Source organism: Onychomys torridus, chromosome 17 (assembly GCF_903995425.1).
Source record: "Onychomys torridus chromosome 17, mOncTor1.1, whole genome shotgun sequence".
In the NCBI taxonomy this organism is placed as follows: domain Eukaryota; kingdom Metazoa; phylum Chordata; class Mammalia; order Rodentia; family Cricetidae; genus Onychomys; species Onychomys torridus.
The window spans coordinates 30,251,928-30,268,010 of record NC_050459.1 but is presented as its reverse complement, the minus strand read 5'-3'; the positions used below and the strand labels follow the sequence as shown (position 1 = coordinate 30,268,010).

Here is a 16,083-nt window from a genome sequence, read left to right as displayed (position 1 = left end):
AATCCCAGCACTCAGGAGGCAGAGGCAGGTGGATATCTCTGAGTTCTAGGCCAGCCTGGTCTACAGAGTGAGTTCCAGGACAGCCAGGGCTACACAATGAAATCCTATCTCAAAAACAAAAACAAAACAAAACAAAACAAAACAAAAAACAAGAGTCTGAAAGCAAGTAGACCTGATCCATGGTGGGAAGTGGAACCAAGCATTTCTCTTGTCAGGTTCAAAACTTAGCCCTGATCCAGACTCATACAAAAGAGAGAAATGGTTTGCCCAAACGGGAAGGGTCATCACATCTTGTTGATGGCGGAATCTAAATTTGGAGATTCTTGCCAACCAAATATGTGATTTATGATAAATAACTGGAAATAAATTCATTTTGATTCATGTTATTCAGAAATTAATAATGGGAAAATGCCTCTATTGGGTGTCACCACTGTCCTCACAAGATGCAGGTGGATCTCTGTGTCCTACTCTACACACAGCTGCTGAGTGCCTTGCACCATGCAGCAAAGCTCCCCACCACCTGCACCCAGAATAGCGCATCAAACGGCTCTCCTTTTCCCAGCATGCAATGCTCCCCTGTGCCTTTGGCTCCTCTTGACTGTTATAGTATCCCGGAAAATCCTTTTCTCTGCCATTCTTACATCCTCGTGCCTAGCCACACCCGTCTTCTCAAAAAAAGCTTTCTGGAATCCGCCCTCAACACTCATTCTAGAAGCCCTCATGTTCTGGGGCAACCTGATTTCCTGTCTTACCCCATCCACCCATGTGGCATACATGTTTTAATCTTATCTTTTCCAGCTCATGATTTATGGGGAAGCACTTCAGTCTATTTCTCATGATACTAGCTATGTGGTGCCCAAGGGAGGGGTGCATTGTACATAGTCTTCTTAGAACTGGTCATGGTTTTCAAGAGAGTGAATTGGAACTGGCTGGTGTAGGTGCATGGCTCAGCTACCCAGGTCTTCAGGAAATAATCTGCCTCACTGAAATTTTGCACAGTGGGATGGGAAAAGGAAGGAGATATGAGCCCAGAAGAGCTACAGAAAAAAGACAATCTTGTTTTTGCTACATTTTCCCCAAATCTAGAAGAATACATTTTCAAGTGAGAGCTAGCAGAGCTTTCTCATTAGAAAACTTATAATCCACGTTTGTTGACAAGAATGTGCTGTGGGGTCCCCTACTCCAAAAATGCCCTTTGAGAAAAAGTACTTCCATAGAACGAGGAAGTTATGCCAGCACAGGTGTAACTCCAAAATGCTAAGGCTGCCTAGGAGAAGAGAGGGAAAGAATACACACAGAGCATGCCTAAGAGGTGAAAGGTCATAAACACTACCACAAAATCCACAAGTGCAGAAAGCCTCAAGCTCCTTTTTAGGAATATGCCGAACAGGACATATCCACACATTGTACTTCAGTGGTTAATATAGAAGAGGGGTGGGCAGTGATCTTACAAAGCCTTCACCTTTCAATTAACAAACATTTGGGTAAGTATCTATTGTGTACATATATGCATTCATGGGTATGCATGTAAATGAGACATCAAGACATTCCAAGGTTTCAGGGACTCCTGTAGACAGGAAGAAATATATATATGACTGGTGACTTGTTACTCAGAGAATCAGGAGCCTTCCAACATGGTGTGTGTGTGTGTGTGTGTGTGTGTGTGTGTTATGTGTTCATACACATGTGTTGGCCCGAGGTTAATGTCAGATGTCTTGCTCAATCACTTCTGCTCCTTATTTTTTGAGAAGAGGCATCCTAATGAACCCTCTGGGACCAAAACCCAGGCCTTCATGCTTGAATAGAAAGCACTTCATGAGCAGAGCCATCTGGTCAACCACAACATGTGTTTGTAGCCTCCTTCTACCCTGTCACCAAGCCAATGCACTTCTAATTACAGAGGGTGATACAATGAGGTAGACCCTCATGTATTCATGAGGAAATGAACGTCACCAGCCCCTGAAGGGTCTACTTCCTCACAAAGTGGCACCAGAACCAAAGGGTTTGTTCAAGCTTTTCTAATCTGGGTGCCTGACTTAGGTCTGGTTTGCAGACTCTGCATATTGCAAGCCTGTCTGTCAAGGACTGCTTTGTTACCTCCATCGCTGCAGGTCCGGGAGTCTGAGGTGAGGCTGTCGGTGGAGCCCGTGGTGAAGCTGACGTGGGCCCCTCTGAAGGATGGGCTGAGGCTTTCTGCAGAACTCTGGCTCACTTTTTCCAAGTCAGAGCTGCTCTTGTTCATTTTTAACAGGTGCCTGGAGAGGGAACAAACAGTGGATGTGATTCAGTTGGTTTCCACTGAGAGACCCTGCGGGTGGGTCACAGGCCTCCCATGCTCTCAAAAGCTGCCCGACACCAGAAAGTTATACTAAAAAATACTTTTGCGGAGCAGGAACGGGGGTTCTTATGAAATCTTATGCACTTGAATGGTGTTTGCTGAGAGGGTCTAGAAGAAGAGTCAATGAATTCAGACAAGCTCCAAATCCTGCCTTGGGAGGAGCTGGCTTTACATCTGATCCCATCTGCCATGTATATATCATCTACTATAGTCTGTGAAATGTGGCTTTGAGAAGAAAAATGCAGTAGCATCCAGTCCACTTCCTAGTGACACACAGATTGATAGAGAGCTGCAGAAACTGGATGCTTTGGTAGGCCCTGGACTGAACTGCAAACTAGGGCTAAAACAATGGGCAGTCTTTGTTTACTGGTGCCCTTCCTCCATAGCTTCAGTGGTCTGCTCCTTGGACCCAAGGAAAAGTTTGTCTACACTTTAACCAGACTTCCAGTGAAATGCTTAAATGGCATCAAATGAACCCTTTGGCTTTCTACAAGATGGCTTGCTCTATTACTCAGATAGCATGACCCACATATCAGAGACGTGAACACCAACTGTAAGAGCAAAGCCCCTGCCTCAAAACAAGCAGCACCAGGCAGAGCGTTCAGGTCACTGACCCCCTCCTGCCCTCCTTCTAAGAGCCACAGGACTATTCACTTGTCATGTGACAGTTCCACTATGAAATGAGACAGATCCACAATCAGTCCCCATTTGCCTGAATGGACACACTCCTTGATGGCCTCTTTGTCTTACTATAGTAGACCCACACCACAGTATCTGCTGTAGAAAACATTCAATGTGGTATTTTTTGGCAGCAGAACTGCCTTACTTAGTGTCCACATCCTTATAGTCAGGAATTGAGAGATGCTTCTTTGTGGTTGGATTCTCTTTGTTTTTATTCGAAAGATGTAGAGGGAGCTTGTTTGCTATCACAGAAAATGCTCTTCAGAAATCATGTCGTTTCCAACCTCAAGACCCAAAGTGGCATTTGTTTTAAAGCCTTCAAGTATGAAGTGACCGTGACAGTAATGGTAAGAGGAGATCTCAACGTCTTAGAACCACTGTCAAGAACTGGGAAACAAAACAAGACCAACAAAGAAATACAAGAAACAAAAACAGAGCAAAAGTACAAGGACCTCTTCGTGCTCTGGGAGCAACGGTCTTTATTTAAGCTCTGGCAAGATTAATAATATATTTTCTTCATCGGCTATTTCAGCAGTAGCATTACGGCTTATAGATTGTAATCAGCCTGCAAAGCTTGTGCGTTGGAGGCTTTGGCCTTCTGTGTAGCAGAGGATGAAAGTGGGGACTTTGGGAGGTGACTGGATGACCAGGTCTCTGACGTCATGGATGGATTAATCCACTTATAAATTCAGATCTTAATGAGGTTTAGGGAGGCAATGGAACACTTAGGAGATGAAGCCTGGTTGGAGGGAGCAGGTCATAGGGGATATGTCCTTGAAAGGTGTGTTTTGTACCTAGTCCTTTTCCCCGTTTGTTTTTCTGTTCCCAGGCTGCTGTGAAGTGAGCAGCGTTGCTCTGTCTCCTGGCACCAACCGTAATGTTCTGCCTTGTCCCAAACCCAGAAACAATGGATCCAAGTCAACACCAACTGAAACTTTTCCTCCTTCAAGTCAGCTTTCTCAAGCATTTAGTCACTGTGATGGAGTGCAAACAGAAGTGGCCTTCTCAGAAGTCACAAGATGAAGCTTCAACACAGACAACTCCATGAAGGGGAGAGTCTGGCTCCAAAGTGTTTTCTACATTTGCCTAGTCCCCAGACCTAGACAAACAGGGGCTAGGGAGATGGTTCAGTGGATGGGAGCCAGGTGTAGCTGTGGGAGGCAGAGACAGGCAGATCCTGGGAGCCTGCTGACTATCTAGCCTTGTGAAAGGATGAGCTTCATTTCAGTGGGAGACTTTATCTTGAGGGAAGAAGGCAGAAAGCAATAGAAGAAAGCTTCTTCAGGTCTCTGCATGACTAAATGGGCACATTTACTGGCACACACACACACACACACACACACACACACACACACACACACACAGAGCAGTGGTGGCGCCGGTTTTAATCCCATCGCTCGGGAGGCAGAGGCAGGTGGATCTCTGTGAGTTAGAGGCCAGCCTGGTCTACAAAGCAATTTCTTTTTTTCTTTCTTTTTCTTTTTTGTTTTTTGTTGTTGTTTTGTTTTTTGTTTTTTGTTTTTGAGACAGGGTTTCTCTGTGTAGCTTTGTGCCTGTCCTGGATCTCGCTCTGTAGACCAGGCTGGCCTCGAACTCACAGAGATCCGCCTGCCTCTGCCTCCCAAGTGCTGGGATTAAAGGTGTGTGCCACCACCGCCCAGCATACAAAGCCAGGACAGCCAGGGCTACATGGAGAAGCCCTGTCTCAAAAAAAACAAAACAAAACAAAAAACAAACAAACAAACAAACAAAAAACTAAAGAGAGAGAGAGAGGTGTGGGGGGAGGGGAGAGAGAGGGAGAGGGAGAATCACCAAGGAAGAAACTTGAACACCCTGATTACTGAGCTGGCACCGTGCCAACTCTACACACTGAGGAAACACTTGATGAGCTGTGTATAAATAAACAAATCTAAGAGGCTCACAAGTTCGCACATATGTGAACACACATATGCACACACACGCATATGCAAGTGTGCCAAATTTAAAAGCAAAGGGAGCTCTTGGGTGCTGGATGCAAGCTGGACTAAGGATGCTGCTTCTATACAAAGCAGGAATAAGGATGCTACTTCTATACAAAGCAGGGCAAAGGATGCTTCAGTACAAATCAGGACCAAGGATGCCTCAATACAAAACACGAGCTTGTTGTGGGCTCTGGCAGACTCATTTTATTTACAAATTATCACCCCAAAAAATCATTTAGGGATTTCATATTTATGTTCATTTAGAGGCCAGCCCACAATTTCTTTCTTGTCTTTTTGTAAAGGTTAAATCCAAAGTACAAAAATAAACCGAGTAATTTTTTTTTCTTTTTCAATTATCTGATGTCATTTTTATAGGGCTTCTGCGATTCTTGAAAGGTCACTGGAACTTCCCATAAAGTCGCCGAGGCCTTGCAGTGTAAATGACATCAGTAAAGAGTGTGCTCTGGCAATCATAGGACCAAGATAGGAAACGGGAGTCTCAAGGTACAGACCCGTAGGGGTCAGAACTTGCTGTGTGACACACGCAGCCCCGGAGAGATGGGAAGATGACAAGCCAGTCGGAAATATCAAGCGGCCAGTTATGACAGGACACAGTAATGCTGTATCTCAGACAGTGCACAAGTGTGGTCTTTTAAAGGGGGGGGGGGGTATTTAAATCTGTAAGTAGAAGCTATAAAAAAAACCCGTTTCTAACCTGAGGTAAGAAGGTATGACTTAAATAAGAAAAGAAAAGAGAAGAAAAGAAAAGAAAAAGAAATGTAGATAAATGGCTAGATAATTTGCAGGGCTTTGAAATTTCAAACTTCTGGGAGATGGAAGGCATCATACAGAAAATGAAAAAGTGAACCTTGGGGTGAATAAGGGACATTATCTGCAAACCCCACACACCATAAAAGTTGGAATCCAGAATATCCAAAGAAGGCCTACAGAAAACACCAGTGACTCCATTTTTAAAAAGGGCAACAGAAGAGGGCAGCAGGATGGCTCAGAGGGTAAGGGTGAGTACAGCCAAGTCTTCCTGGCACTCAGAAGCTAGAAGGAGAAAACTGGCTCCCGAAAGCTGTCCTTTGACCTCATCCACACATACACCATGGCAAGCACAGGCCCATACACATGTACTCAATAAGTTTTTAATTTTTCTGAGGCAATACAAATGAACAAACAATTCATAAAACAAGGCTCAAGAAGTCAGTCAATGCACGGAAAGGTGGTTAGCCTCGCTAAGTAAAAAAAAAATGTATGCCAAATAAGCTCTCACTTCATCCAGTAGGATTAGCAATAACAGGCATTGTTTAAAGATGTAGGAGAATGGGAATTTGCTTGCATTGTTTGTGGGACAATAGATTAGTATACAGACATACACACGCCACCACCACCAATTCAATGAATCTTGAAAATTAATCCAGTGTAACCCCGTGTCCACCTTGAGGCCTACTTATCCATGAGTGAAGTTATTAAAATCACTAGCAGAGAACAGGTGGCTGAATCATTCTGGGGGTCACAAAAGTTTACTAGCCGATGGTTCATTTCAACCAAGTAGGAATGACCAGAAAAATATACACAGTGAGCCTTTATGAAAACTTTTTTTGTAATAAAATATTGAATAGTCTCTATGTAGTCCTTGGCTTTCACAAAAGCTACTCTAGAATTCAGATCAACAGTTTTCCTTGAACAGTAAGGCAGCGAGTGCTTGAGGCTCCAGGACCATATGGACTGTAACTGCTCAACTCTGCTGGGAGGGCAGGAAAAGAGCCATAGAGACTGGAAAGGAGTGCAGGTGCTTCTTTACAGAAGGCTGAAGGTCTGCAAGTCCCCGACACCTGTTCTAGAGGAGCCTTCTCTAGCAGAGCTATAATGCCGACTATACGTGCAATTTACATTTTTCCAGCAGTTACATTTCGAAATATTAAAGATCAGTGTTGTATTTCAGTGTAGCAAACCAAAGGGCTGCCATCTCAACAGGTAATCACACTTTTTTCTTTTTCTTTTGACAAGATCTTATACAGCTCTGCTTGGCCTGGCACTTCCATATGGCCCACCCTGGCATCAGATTGTTGGCAATCCTCCTGCCTTGGTCTCCAAAGTGCTGAAATTACAAGCATGCAACCACCATATCCAGTTAAAAAAATAATATAAAAAAAAATGAGTCACTTTAAGATCATTTTTTATTCTAACTCTTCACAATCTTCCATGTATTTTATATCTATGGCACACTGGACATGCTAACTACACTTTAAACTAGGAGCCACCATACTATGGAGTGTCTACTTAGAGAAACTCTCGTTCATGTACAAGAATGTTCAGGACAGACAGAACTCTCCATCAGCAAAGGAACACAGAAATTGCGCTACAGTCTTCTAGTGGAATAAAGCATGGCTGTCAAAAACAAGTGAATGGGATCATGTGTAAACATAAAAAAAATTCTTAAAATGCTAAAAACTGAAAGCAGTTCGTATGAAGGTGCAAGTGCAATGTGATACCCTCTACAGGCTTGAAAAACACATAGTGACAGACTTACTCTTCAAAGTCATCTAATTAAATGTAAATGGTGCTTGTTGGGTTTAACTGTGCTCACTGTCAATGTGTGGAGGACTGTGGGAGCCCAGCTTCCACCTTTTCCCACCTATTCTAGGGTTCTAAGGAGGAGGACAGAAGGATAAGAAAATATCAGATAGAGAGCTCTAGCCAATGAAAAGAAAGACAAACACAGGATAGCTTCAAGAGGACCTGGATCAATACCACACAGTCTCAAAGGTTTCTTCAAAAGGCTTTTTATGACATGCTAAGGGAAGAGGCAAAAGACCTCCCCCTTGCAAGATCAAAGCACATCACACAGCCAAGTGTAGACCCTTCCAAACCTGCTAACCATGCCCGTGGTCAAATCATCCTATTATGCAGTCCTGCTGGGTAAAGCAAGCTCAGGTTCTCAGACCCTGAGTAATTTGGGCCTCCACACAATGGAAAGTCCTCCTGGATGGGGAGGACTCTTCCATGGCATCAGTCAAGTTTTACTAAGACAAACCTCGAGCTGAGGGAGCAGGTCAGTGGTACAGCATGTGCTTCATGCACTTCAGGTCCTGGGTTCCACCCCAACACCACACAAGTAAACAAAACAAACAGAAAACTAAAAACAGCAAAATGTTAATATTTGAAAAATCTTAGGGAAGACACCCAAGTATCAGTTAAATTATTACTAGAATTTCACTGTATGTGTGAAATATATGATACATGGAAAATAAATATGTCTCTTTCAGGTAGGGGGAGGAGACAGGATCCACTAGAGCCTGAATGGAAGGCAAGGACCTGATACGGCCTGGAAAAGCATCATCCATCCAACTCCCTAAGGAAACCATACGCTCAGAGATTATTGGTTCCCCCCTCAAGAGAGTCTGCAGATGGAGAGTGCTTCTTCTCAGACCTTAGTCCTTCCGAATCTGGCCCATATAATGGAGAAGGCATTTCTTGAGAGTCTTACCCAGTGGACACGATGCACATCCTTTTTGTCTGTGGGTTTCAAGGTACATTCTTAGTGTATGCATGTATGTACACTTGGGGAAGGACAGAGGTACCCAACAGGAGCCTGGGCAAATGTTCCTATCTGAGGCACAAGCAGAATTTGTGACTTCTGAAGATCAGAATACTTCTTCCTACCAGTAAATCTCATGCAGTTGGATTCCCAGAGGCAATTCAAAATTCAAGAGGCCTTGGGAGTGCTTAGGTATACATGAGGACATACTGTCTGATATACACCACAGGGGAGGACCCATTAAAGAAAAAAACAACAGTATAAAACAGTATAATGTTAGGAAGGGTCAGAGATGTACCAGGTAAAGCATTTGCCTATGTATATGAGGCCCTGGGTTACATTGGCACTGCCATCGAATTATATAACCAGCAGCCCAAACTCAGAAGCGATGACTCTCAACATGAACAGCTTCCCCCTGGGAAACCTGGGCCATCTGCCCTCTTTGAGGATTGCCACTTTAATCAGGGAAGGAGCCAAACCACATCAAATTTCAAAATGAAAGGCAAGCTTGCCATCAAAGCCCAGACTTAGAATCAAGATGGTTTTGATTCTTCAGTCTGTGTGTGCAATAGACTTCTTAAGACTGCCTGAGAAAGGGCTTAAAATCCCAAAGGTGGCCCCTGAACCTCTGAGGAGCGTTCTGTCAGATGTAAGGCCAAGTGACAGCAGGAGAAAGCTCGCGATGCACAACAAGGTTGTACTTATAACGATAATTCAATTTGTTTTGTTTTTTTTTTCTGCAAAGCCGGGGCCACCCCTCTATAAAACGAAATCTGACATCCTATGACGGAAGGAAGGAACTTCAATGGACAAAACCCACATACACTAGTCTTTTCTCTTTGGTGGGGAAATAGATCCCATGATGTCGGCTCCGTCCTGTGACACATGACCTATTCTTGCTCAGACTTCCTTTCCCGCCTCCCACTGTTGATTGTGTGCAGGGTCACAGGAGAGCTGTCTGAAACACACAGCTCCGTGGCACAGCGCCTTTCCATACCTCACTCTGCAGCTGCTACCGGGTGCTTTTAGAATGGCTTTTCCCTCCATTGTCCCGAGAGAGTGAAGTTTTGCAAACGTGCTCTCTACGCTACACTGGAAGAGAGCTAGGGGGGGGGGGGGGGGGGTCAGCCGGAAGAACCATCTGCCAGACTTCCTCATTCATAGGAACAAGCCTCATCTAAAAATATCCCCAGGGCCTCCAGAGTGAGAGTTTTCGGAATGGCTGCAACCCTTCACGGAGGCCATGTGCCAGTGCATGGCATGAGGCCACATGTCCAGTTGTTTCACATGGCTGCTAGAAACCGCTGGTGGCAGCGCAGTTGATGTGTGACCGAAGCAAACTGTCATTCCCTCAGCTGGTGTTAGTTTAACTCCCATACACTTAGAGAAGAGCTTCCTGCCTCTGTCGATAAAGATCTGAAAACACAGGCATCACCTGTGTTAGGAGTTTGAAGCGAACTCTTTGAATTTTGATAAACACACCCCCAAGTGTTGGAATCGATCACATCTACTAATAAGTTTAATGATAACACAGGGAAGACCTAAAGGAAAAAAAAAAAAAAAACCTAAAGACTAAAATCCACGTTCCAGAAGTGGAAACCACTAAACATTTCTACACACCTTTCGAAATCACTAAGCAGAGGTCAAGCATTTCAGGTTTGAACAGTCGGCAAACGCCTCCATGAACAATGAACAGCTCTTACCATCCTAGCCTCCAGCTCCAGTGTTGTCCTCATCAGGGTGGCCTCATGAGCCCCGTGACTGGCCAGCCAGTGACATCGGGGTTGCCTGGAGCAACCTGTGATGCGAAGAAGGGCCAGCTCCAGAGGTGGTCCAAAGTGCTGCCATACACTGCTGTGGTCCCCAGCTCCGGGGCTCTCTGCTTCCCTCAGTTCCTCTCTGACTTTTCTATAAAATGCACTTCCTGCAGGAGCACAGGAAAGCAGGGACGGCTCTGCCCCTGACCCGCGCCTTTAATCACCAATTGTCTCATTGGGCCGGCTCTAAAAATACATCAGTTTCTCTACTTACTTTTTAGCACTGAGCCTCTCTCTCTGAAAGTTTATTAAGTGATTCACGTTTGCTTGATGAATAGCAACGCCTCTCTGAACTTCTCTCAGACGTCCATGTTAATTGCAACACGTCCTCCTTGCTGTCTATCTGCAGTAGCAATCCTAGGGTCCCTGTCGTTCCATACACATAGTCTGCCCTGTGCTGAGTGTTGTGTTAGGAGCCGGAGGAGGCAATAGTGAGCGGACCTAACACAATCCTGTGCTGCAAACCTACAAACGGGGCAGGGAAATATTTTTTAAGCTCTTTTAGGAAGAAGGCAAGCCATATCTTCAGAAAGCCTTGCAATCCCAGCTCAAACTCTTTTTAGAACAATGCTATCATTGCAACAGATAAATGCTGAGTCCTATACAGAGTGCCCACAGGGATACTTTATCTTGTTTGCCATATTTTTGTCACTTGTTTGTGATTAAAAAAAAAAAAAATCACAGGCTTTCTTTGACATAGTCTCCTCTAGTATCTACATACACATTAGAAAACCCACCAGGGGATAGAGCCGGGTAGGTGGTACAAGTCTGTAATCACAGTGCTGGGCAGGGGTGGGTGGAAGTGAATGGATCCCAGAGCTTGAATGTCATCTAGACCAGTGGTCCTCAACCTTTCTAACCCTGTGACCCTTTAATACAGTTCCTCATGTTGTGGTGACCCCCAACCATAAAATTATTTCGTTGCTACTTCACAACTGTAATTTTGCTACTGGTATGAACAGTAATGTAAATATCCGAGATGCAGGACATCCGGTATGTGACAAGGTTGAGAAACATTCATCTAGCTGAATGGATAATGTGGTGGTTTTAATGCAAATGTCCCCTGACCTGCTCATCTTTTTAAACACTTCATCCTCAGGTGGTGAAGCTGTTTGGGAAGGTTTAGAAGGTGTGAGCTTGTTTGAAGAAGTATATCAGTGGCAACAGAATTTGAGAGTTTAAATACTCATGCCGTTTCCAGTTAGCTTTGTTAGATTTCTCTGATACATGTGTGTGGTTCAAGGTGAGGGTCCTTGGCTGCTGCTCCTGCCATCAAACCTGATGTCCCCTGCTTCCACAACTGCCATTATGAGCTCGAACCCTCTGGAACCAGAAGCTAAAATAAACTCTTTTTTGGTAAGTTGCCTTGGTCATGGTGTTTTAACATAGCAATGGAAATGTAGTTAATACAGTAAGCACTAGGTTCAGTGAGGAGCTATCTTAAAATAATAATTATTATAATAATAATAATAATAATAATAATAATAATAATAATTATAATTATAATTATAATTATAATTATAATTATAATTATAATTATAATTATAATAATAATAATTGGAGAGTGAAGGAGGAAGACTCCTAGTATTGCCCCGTGGCCTCCTGCACACATGCACATACACACACACACACACACACACACACACACACATCCCCATCTTCCCCCCTCCCAACATACATACAAATGTTGTGGGATATCTGTACACTGTGTGAAGGTGTACTGCTGTGATTGGTGTAATAAAAAGCTGAATGGCCAATAGCTAGGCAGGAGGTATAGGCGGGGCTTCAAGGGAGAAAAAGGAAGAGGAGGAGGAATCTAGGCACACAAGAGAAGCCAGGAGACTGGATAGGAAACAGGAGGTGCAAGATGGAAGAGAGGTAACACCAGGTGATAGAATGTAGATGTGATAGAATGTAGATTAATAGAAATGGGCTAATTTAAGTTATAAGGCCTAGTTAGGAACAAGCCTAAGCCATAGGCTGAGCTTTCACGATTAATAAGAAGTCTCCGTGTCATGATTTGTGAGCTGGCAGTGCACTCCAATGTGTGGCATGGCCACATGGGCAGAGAAGTCACACCAGCAGGCTCCATAGTTGTTACTGTGAGCACCCACAACAGTCAGATGCTGCTTGTGGAGACACCACAAAGTAGGCTCAGCAACTTCCAGAGCTGGGGCAGTAAATGAAGCTCCCTCCCAGACCCACTGGCCTGAGGCTAGGCTCTCAGGAAACTGAGGGGAGTGGAGCCAGCCACCAGAGCAAGCATTGAAGGGCCTGGGCACTGCCTAGCAGTTTAAGTTTTGGCTCATGTGGTCAGAGAATGCTGTGGGCACTTGCCAAAATCAGGTCCAGGACAAAAAACCAAAAAATCTCTAAATAGGTACAGAATTCTTTTAAAATGTGCTTAAATGGTAAAGTTAAAAAAAATGGATATAGATGGTCATAGGAAAAAATAGTTTAAAAATAATAAAGTCTTTAAGGAAAGAATAAAGTAATATTAAAAAAAAAACCCAATAAGCCACGTAAGGATGGAAAATACCCAGGACATTTGGATCCTGCATGTGGCTTTGTTGATTTTGAATTTTTTGAATGCCGATGAGTGAATGACAGCTGCACAGAGACACTGGGGTAAAGAAGGGGCTGCTGAATTCAACCAGCTTTTATACCTTAGAGATGTCTTGGCTTCAGAATGGAAGTTAGGAAATGTGTTGAGTTGGGGGAGAGGTTATGCCTTTGTTTCCACAGGAAACAAACAGCTATGGATTCCTTCAAAGTGAATAGAGAACAGATTTGACGAGGGGAGATGTCCTGAGGATCTTGGCTACAGATATGAGGGAGAAAGACAGAAAAGACTACAAGACAGGTGACGTGTATGCTGATCCCTCTGCATGGGAATCGCTCTGAGACTGGATGAGACATGATAAATCTTGTTGGCTACAGAGCTTTCATGACTTTTAATTACATGCCATTCTTTCATATGGCATGGACAGAGGTTTGGTTATACAGTTCAAACATAACATTGACAGATGCCTTTTACTTGCTCAAACAGAAAACAGAAAAGTGTCTTTAGTTGACTTGTGCACACTGCACATTCCATACAGTGTTAATGCAGATACATATGTTACCTTAAAAAGTTTATGTGTTTTCAGAAAAAAAAGGACCAGACACCAATAAAGAAAAGTATCCCAGGTTCAGCTTCTCAGAATACCTCTGTTGCAGATTTCCAAAAATTCTTCATCCAAAGCAACTTCAAAACTGCTAGCTGGGATCGTCCAGACTCACATGCTATCTAGCCAAGAATTCAGATAAGCTCTATACTTTCCCACCAAACAGACACTAAACAAAAAATACAGCTAGCTCTCCCAGGACTTGACCATTATTTCAATTTTCTCATGGTTCCCTAGAGATGCTGTCACTCCCAGACAACAGGAAGCAGGCTAGAGAACACAACGCCCACATTCTCAAGAGGTGGGTTGGATGGGTTTTGGTGATTCAATGGATTATGGATGTTTATTATCATTTAGTGGGGTTGGTTGCAAGTTGTTGGCCATGGTCAGGGGAAAAAAAAAACTGAGCAAAGGAGATTAGATTCAGGGCTCTCTTTAAGAAGGGAAAAGGGAGGATATAGTATAAAAATGATAGGATGAAAGGGTAGATTATTGAATCTACTTTTAGGCTAAAAAAGAACTACTAGTCTCAAATATTCTACATTGGTATGGATTTTAGTATATTGATACAAATTTAAGGCTATCTTTGTTAGACTATATATATGATTCTACTCTTAAGGTATTATACCTATGCAGCTCATTTAAAAATGTAATGCTAAGTTCTAGTCTTTAAAAGCTATTTAGGATAATAAAGAAAGACAGGTTAATAGTTAGTCATCTATAACAATCAAACTTATAGTCATGTTAGGTATATTTTTAGGGTCAAACAGAAATATATTTTAAATAGATAGATGGTCTTTAAACACTTTAAAGACCTACAGAATATGGCATTTAAAATGTTTTAATAACAATAGGCTTTTCATGCCAGTGAGACACATTTGCTCTTGGCAGCAGCAATTTACTTCAAAAGAGGATGATGGACACCAAAGAACCTCCATATGGAGTTTGCTTTCAATGTATCAAGGCTAACCATATGGGCAAGAATCTGCCTTTGCCTCAACTGCTGACAGTATACTGTTCAAACTGGACAAGCAGGACATAAAAGAGAGCAACTGCCAAACTTTACCAAGACAAGATAGGACAGTCCTTCAAAATTCCTGCTTTGCAAAAACGTCTGTCAGATATTCTAGGCCTTTAGGCCGAAGATAGATGCTCCAACACTGCAGAGGCACCTTGAGCCAGCTGGTTCATTCATTTCTATGGTTTTGGAAGCTGCTTGCTCTGCACTTCCTGTTTACTCAGATGATGTTATATCCTTCTTGGGTCTTTGATAGAGTTGAAGACTAGATAGTCACAGTTACAGTTTTTCTTGTTACCAAATTCAAAAAAGAAATTTACATAAGAGATGTAAAGTTTATGAGGTTGAGAAATGTAAAAGCTTAAGTTGTTTATCTAAAAAGATGTTTTAAGATCTAAAAAATATATTTTTAGGATGGTAATACACGTTATGATAAGAAATGGTTTAGGCATAAAGCTTTGGACTCACTAAGATTGGATAGATACTACAGTACTTTCTCTGAATTTGCAAAATACATATGGACTAAACATGTAATTCTTACTTGATAACTGTTTTTACCATGTTAGAATTAAAAAACTTCCTTGTTTTTTAGACAAAAAGGGGGGAATGTGGGATATTTGTACACTGTGTGAAGTGTATTACTGTGATTGGTGTAATAAAAAGCTGAACAGCTAATAAATAGCTAGGCAGGAGGTATAGGCGGGACTTCCAGGTAGAGAGAGAGGAAGAGAAGGAGGTATCTAGGTGGCAGGAGAAACCAAGAGAGGAAACAGGAGGTGCAAGACAGAAGAGAGGTAACACCATGTGATAGAACATAGATTAATAGAAATGGGTTAATTTAAGTTATAAGTGCTAGTTAGGAACAAGCCTAAGCTATAGGCCAAGCTTTCATAATTAATAAGAAGTCTACCATGTCATTATTTGTAAACTGGCAGCCCAAAGAAGAATCCAACCACATACAAACACTCCTCCACACACACTAAGAGGAACACCATTTGGGTCAACATCCAACCACTTTCCCTTATAGATCCTTTGCTCAAACAAAATTCCTCTTCTGCTTGACACCAAAGTGCCCAGCATTTCCTTTCCCTCTCCCTGTCCAGGCAGAGAGGAACTCCCTCCCTCTCCCCTTCCAGCCTTCTGCCCTTAGGTGAGCATTGGCTTCACTTACCTACAAATTCCTTCCCTGCTCCAGTCTTCTCTGGCAGCCCCTCTCTCTGGAACTCACACTGAACGGAGCGAGTCATCTCACTGGGCCTATCTATATAAATCTGTCTGAACTATTCTAATTGTTTCATGGGAAGCAAGGTTCTTACCACCCCCAAACCAGGCGCTGGTTGCAGAGCTGTGTCACACGCAGGACACGCTGGAACACAGAGTGATTATTAAGTACTTCTTGATTCAGATAACTGCCTCTGTTTCAAGATCTCCCTGGCATCTGGGAGAAGAAATACTCTCCTTAAGAAAGAATTAGCCTTGCTTGGCAAAACCTGCAAAAGGCAGGAATGCTTGTGATTGAATGAGAAAATCTACAAAATATAATGGTCTTAAAAT

General features: G+C 43.0%; 1 protein-coding gene across 1 annotated transcript in view; it reads right to left on the bottom strand.

Annotated features, from left to right (window-relative positions):
* Prag1 (PEAK1 related, kinase-activating pseudokinase 1) overlaps positions 1-16,083 on the bottom strand; it is a 59,871-nt gene that overhangs the window by 16,722 nt on the left and 27,066 nt on the right. The window contains exon 4 of the mRNA XM_036166629.1: positions 2,098-2,255. Coding sequence (XP_036022522.1) covers positions 2,098-2,255 — 158 coding nt within the window. The remainder of the gene's footprint in view (positions 1-2,097; positions 2,256-16,083) is intronic.